The 6000-nt window shown below is 46.8% G+C and overlaps 1 protein-coding gene across 1 annotated transcript in view; it reads left to right on the top strand.

Moving 5' to 3' along the window:
• Window positions 1-1427: 1427 nt before the first annotated feature.
• Window positions 1428-6000, top strand: part of ADAMTS2 (ADAM metallopeptidase with thrombospondin type 1 motif 2) — a 209139-nt gene continuing 204566 nt past the window's right edge. The window contains exons 1-2 of the mRNA XM_028718223.2: window positions 1428-2019; window positions 3168-3529. Coding sequence (XP_028574056.2) covers window positions 1905-2019; window positions 3168-3529 — 477 coding nt within the window. The 5' untranslated portion in view covers window positions 1428-1904. The remainder of the gene's footprint in view (window positions 2020-3167; window positions 3530-6000) is intronic.

The following is a 6000-nucleotide window of genomic DNA, read 5'->3' as shown; positions in this document are numbered from 1 at the left end:
CTGGAGCAGGCAGAGAAGAGGGCAAGAGAAGAAACTACTGCCTCTTCTGAGGAAAACCCATTCCAGGTGCCTTATAAAACCTAAGTTTAGAAAGAATCACTACTAAAGTTACCAGACGTCCCCGTTTCTGGGGACAGTACCCAGATTTACAAATCAGTCCCTATACAAAATCCACTGAAGTTGAAAAGCGTCCCCGGATTCATTGAAAAACCCCCGGTAACCTTATACTAAACCAAAGGCAACTGGTTGTTGTTAAATGAAGGGCTATGAACCCACATAAGTTAAGTAACCTAAATGAAATTATTCCAGGAAGAAGTCCCATAAAACTCAACGAGACTTCCTTCCAAGTTAATGTGCTTAGGATGCTAGGCTGTTTGAAGTGCCCTGGGCTTCAGTGACAATAATATAAGCATGTTCTTTAAAACCAGTGGGGCTCAAAAGTATTTCACTTTGGTTGGATCACACTCAAAGAATGTATAGCAATGGGGAAGAGAATTAAGCATGTGCCACTATAGTTAATGCAGGCATTTCAAGGTGAAGAAAAATCTTAGGCTACAAATGAACAGTATTGAGATTCTGCAGGATCCCTGCTGCAGACTGAAGTAATTAATTCAGTGCCACAGCAATGATCTGGGTGTGATTCCATTTGTTTTTAAATGCAAATTTGATCGGTAGAAGACTGTGAAATGAGGAAGAGTGAATTAAGTTGAACCCACCTTATAAGATCTGTGCCCGCTCCCTCTCTCCCCGTTTGCCTCCAGCTCTTTATTCTTCCAAGGTGTTTACCGAGAACTGCCCCACTGAATTCTGCAGGACTTACTCCTCTAAGTAAAGTGTAGGAAAGATCACTGTTGAAAGTTTGGTTTTGTGTGAAACTAGGATAGGGCAGGCGGATTCTCCATGCAGAACAAGGAAACCTATTAAGTTATGAAATATAGGGGGGTGGGCTGATAAACCTTCAGGAGGGGGTAGGGTTTTCCCTGCTGTAGGCTGGGATCCCCAAAACCAAGATCTTAGGGGTCCCAGAATATTTGGTGCAACGTGCAGTCAGATGCAAAGCCCAGGGGAATCTAATAACTTGAAGTAATCACCACGATCCACAGAACATAACAGGGGTTCTTGGGGGCACAATATTGCCAAAGTTTTATTCTGTGGGGGTGGTCATGAGAGCAAACACATCTCTGAGTTTGGGGAAAACCCCCGTTCGATACTATAGATCCCAGGAAAGGGATGCTAGATCAGGAGCTTCCTTTCAGCAGCAGCCGCTCCAGAACAACTTCATAGATTCCTAGGTGTGTTTTTCTCTCTCCCCCTTTTTTTTTTGGTGCAATCCCTCCTGTGCGTTCTCTCCTCCGAGCAGCAGAGCCAGGGTTTTGTTGGCTTGGGCGGGGAATGGTCAGGATCCGGCAGGAACCGCCTCTAAGCCGTGGCGGAGAAAAGTGTCCCGTAACGGGAAGCGGCTGCAGACTTTGGTCCCAGCGGGCGCCGGGAGCCACGAGGCTCCAAGCAAAGGGCAGAGCTGCTGCGCCCGACGCCGACGTCGCCACCACCGCCTCCCCGGAGCCAGGCCAGGCGAGGCTGGGCTGTGCAGCAGAAGCGGCGGCGGCGGCGGCGGCGGCGGCGGCAGCAGCGCCTCTGTCAATCAGGCGGACTTCCCTCCCGCACGCCGCGCGCTTCCCAGCCAGCCGCCTGCTGGTGTCTCTGCTGCCTTCGCCGGGGAGAGCGGCCGCTCAGCGAGCGCTGGAGAGGAGCAGCAGGAGGAGGGCGGATGCGCCAGGGCGAGCGCCGGCGGGGCTGAGGGTTCCCCGCCGCGGGCAAGAGGGCGGCGCCGGCTGCCCTCCAATGTGGCCGGAGCCCCCTGCAGGGCACTTTCGGCAGCCTCCCCAGGCTGCGCGACGCCTGCGATGGGTCCTCCGGGCGGGATCGCCGCGCTCCTCGCCGCCGCCGCCTACTGCTGCTGCTGCTGCTCGTGGGCGCTCCTTCTGGCCCCGGGGGCCCCGCAGAGTCCCGGGCAGGGAGGTAAGTGCTGCGGGGGCCCCTCGCCTGCACCCGCCGCCACCTCCTGGGCCGGGTCTCCCCGGCTGGGGTGCTCTCTCGCTCTCGCTCAACTTCGCCGGCGAAGCACTTTCCCCCCCTTTCCGCCAGCCAGACTTCTCTGCGCCACGCGGACCGAAGGGCTCGGAGGGGGTTCCTCGCGCCGCCACGTGGGGCTGGCTACTTTTGGCGTGCCGTCCCGTGGGGCGCGGGGTGGGATCGGGGGGCGAACGAGGGAGAGCGGGGTGGGGTGGGGGAAGAAATCGCTTGTTGGAAGAAATCGCTTGTTGGATCGCACTAGATCTCTTGAGAGAGGGGCGCGGGACGGGGAGAGTTTCCCGCTGAAGTGGGAACCTCGAATGAACTCTGTTTACAGTCGGGCGCATGTGGCAAGATCCGAGCTGAGCGTGTCAGTTCTTGGAATTCCATATGCGGAATAAAACACCTGGCAGAGCCTTAAGTTTTCTTCCCTGCTGTTGTTTGAATTAAAGTAGGAGAGGGGGAACTGGGTCAAGGGGTTGACATGGATTTTTTAAATAATAATAATAATAATAATAATAATAATAATAATAATAATTTAAAAAACCCTTTCCATCGTGTGACTGCTAACCACAAGCTTTTGAGCTTCGTTCACTTGTCAGCCACATCGGGATTGGGGAGGAAATTAAGCATGTCAAAGTTTTAAAGTTGATGTGACAGTAAACTTTCTGCCTTTGGAAAGCCTCACTCAAGGCATCTCTCTCTTGGCAGCCCTAGCTGAAAAATGGAATTGCTCGAGAGAGACTGTGCTGATCTCTGTTTGGGAGACGTGTCTTCCTCAAGTGAAGGGTGGGAGCATCCTTGATGCCTGACTATCCCTGAATGGGGATGTCTGCAAGATGGGCTCTGTTGCTGAAACAGCTGGAGAGATGATGCCGGGTGCCTGCCTCGCCCTGTTCTCTGAAATTCCCTCTGCTCTGTGTTAACCCCATAGTTGAATGAACATTGATGGTGCCTGACACATTAAGAAAGGGAAGGGATGCCCGCTTCAGGCAATGGTGGGATGCAGCACAGTGATCTCAAGGAGGGGAAACTCAGCGTGACATTAATTATTACTCATTATTTACACATGCTCTCTCTTTCTCTCTCCCTAGATCATCTTCTGGGAGATCTAGAAGAATACAGTCTTGTCATCCCAACTAGCACAGACTCGGAGGGCAGGTTCCTCTCCAATGTCGTATCGGGAGCGGCAAAGAGGCGCTTTCGAAGGGACACAGGGGCTTCTCTGCACGAAGCTGCAAGCGAGCCAATTTTTTACAATGTCACTGTTTTTGGAAGAGAATTTCACTTTAGACTGAGACCAAACTCTAGGCTGGTGGCTCCTGGAGCAACTGTTGAATGGCAGGAGGATTCCAACCTCACTTACGTTGAACCTCTCCATGGGAATTGCTTCTATGTTGGGGATATCACCGACTTGCCTAATGCTTCTGTGGCGATAAGCAATTGTGATGGGCTGGTAAGATGCTTTGTTGTTTATGTAGCTAAGAGGATGAATGACTTTCTTTCTTTCTTATGTGGAAGGTGTGGATCTTCTGCCTTCCAAAAAAATAAAAATAAATCACACCTCAGTTGTTATATTAATTGTGAAATCAAATAAAGGAAATGTTCCCTGACATGAACTAGGGTGTGATGAAGCAGAAAGCTCACTTTATAGGTAGCGGAGGAGCCAGTTCACTCTGAACTGACACGTAACTGCTGTGACAAATCACTAATTATCAACAGGAAACTCTAGATAGCCCTCCTGAAGCTTCTCAGCACATCTAAAACAGTGACCTGATGCCGTCATCTGCACATTTTCCATATTTGCAATATTCTCTGCCATTTTCAATTTAGCAGCGGCCATGGAAGTGTGTGTGTTTAAAAGACAAGATAATAAGGCTGAAAGACAGGCTCTGTGGTAAATTGATTGGGGTTTTTTTTGTATTTGGAAATGAAATTTGTTCAGAGGTTGGGGTCAGGTCTTTATTCTTTTGGAAGGTGTCTTCCTCATGACAGCTCTCCTATCTGTCTACTCAGTCATGGGAAATCCAGAAGGAACAGTTTTTATGGACTTCCTATGCTTATGCACCTTATATGGTGATTCTATGTATTTGAGGAGCTGTTTATTTGTACATATATAGTCAGAAGTAAATTCCAGTTTTCCATTCCTTAGCCAATGCGGCAAGGCCAAACTGTGTATCTTAAGCTATATTTTTAAAAACTCAGTTGTTACGCAGAACAAAGTTTGCTTAGTTTAACTTTGGGGAATGGACTTCTAATTACATCCAGTATCATCTTGTTTATATTGTTTGAGAGAGAAAAGAGGCTTCCTAATGTACAGCTGGTACTACTTATATGATAAATGGATTTAAGCCTCGATCATGACCTTCCTGTGCTGTCTGAGTTCTGTTCAGAATCTGGTTAAAAAGAAAGAGGCATGGGGTGGAGATGTGGTTGTCAACTTTTGTGGGTGTTGTGGATGGGTGTGTGTTCCTGTACTCTTATTAGCAGCTTGGGCCACAAGGCATTTAGCAGATAAAACGTTTGATACCATTTCAACTCCTGCACCATTCCTGCATCCCATGGCAGAAAACTCTTGGCATTGCTGGGTGGAGGTCACCCTAATCGACTTGGGCTCTCCTGGAAGACAAGGTCTATTGGACAAGTTTATCCTCCTACCCATTTAACCTCCTCCATGATGGAATTATGAACCAGTAGTATAAGAACATCTAATCAGTGGTGTTTTCAGAGCAAAAGTCGGGGGGCGGTGGCGGCAGCAAAAGAGAAAGGTATGCTTTTCTTTCTATATCCTAGAATGCACTTGAGCCACTTTCTGTTATTCAGATGATGGTCTGGAGATGGCAAGTGTTTTTCTGGCTCCTCAGACATAGATTCCATAGCAAAGTTGGTGCCACCAACTTGTAAAGACCTACAGTTGTGGAGCACATGCAGCCAGACATCATTCTATACATGCCTGGGTGGCTCACCTGTGCCTTCCCTCATCCCATTAGCTGGAACTGATCGGAGTTGTAGTTCAACAACATTTGGGGTCACAGGTTGAGCACTCCTGATGTACAGGTATGCACTTTTAAAATTATGTATATGTAATTCATAAAATAAAAAAGAGATGTAATACTGAGTAATATGTAATATAGATATATGGTACAGATGATTGAGTAGAATTCAAAATAGCGCTAAGTGAGGTATTTGTGTGCAGAACAAAGTCTCTCATGTGCCAAGACTTTTCTGTCCTTTTCTCCCCCTGTGTACACCGTAACCTGTTCCCCAACTCTCCAGAGCAGATTTAGGGGGCACGGGAGGAGGAAGTTCCATTGCACAAGTGTGCCTCATTTCATGCAAAACTTAGTTGAATCCCACTGATTGTATGCAACTTGAAAACAGCTTTCTCTTTCCTTATGCATGAAATAATTGCATAGTTTTTATGTCTCCTTAAAAATATATATTAAAGGGTTGAAATTGTTGCAGCCATATTCAGTCTGGCTATCCTTGATCTAGGATAGATCCCCCCCCCCAATTTTTTAAAATTAATTTTCAAAATTTATAACAAATAGGACACACAAATAAAGAGAAAAAAATACAACATTACAATACTAAAAAAGAAAGCAACGAAAACAAACATATAAATACCTAATACTTTAAAGCCAATTTCATTATTAACTGACTTCCTTGAATCCCTCCTTACTGAATTTCATTGAAACACTTTTTAACAGCTTTCCAATATCCTCTTTCTAATCAAATTGACGCCTTTAGTTTACATAATTATCCAAATCCATAGTATTTTACAATTAATTCTTACTCTAGTCCTAGGCCCATTTGGTACTTTCAAATAATTTCTACTTAGCGTATGTTACAATATTTAGCTAAATAATCTTTCAATTTCTTCCACTCTTCTTGGTACTCCTCTTCTTTCTGATCGTGGATTCTTCC

The sequence above is a fragment of the Podarcis muralis genome, chromosome 2, assembly GCF_964188315.1.
Source record: "Podarcis muralis chromosome 2, rPodMur119.hap1.1, whole genome shotgun sequence".
Classification (NCBI taxonomy): Eukaryota; Metazoa; Chordata; class Lepidosauria; order Squamata; family Lacertidae; genus Podarcis; species Podarcis muralis.
The sequence above is the reverse complement of the archived record's forward strand: the minus strand, read 5'-3'. Positions and strand labels throughout refer to the sequence as shown.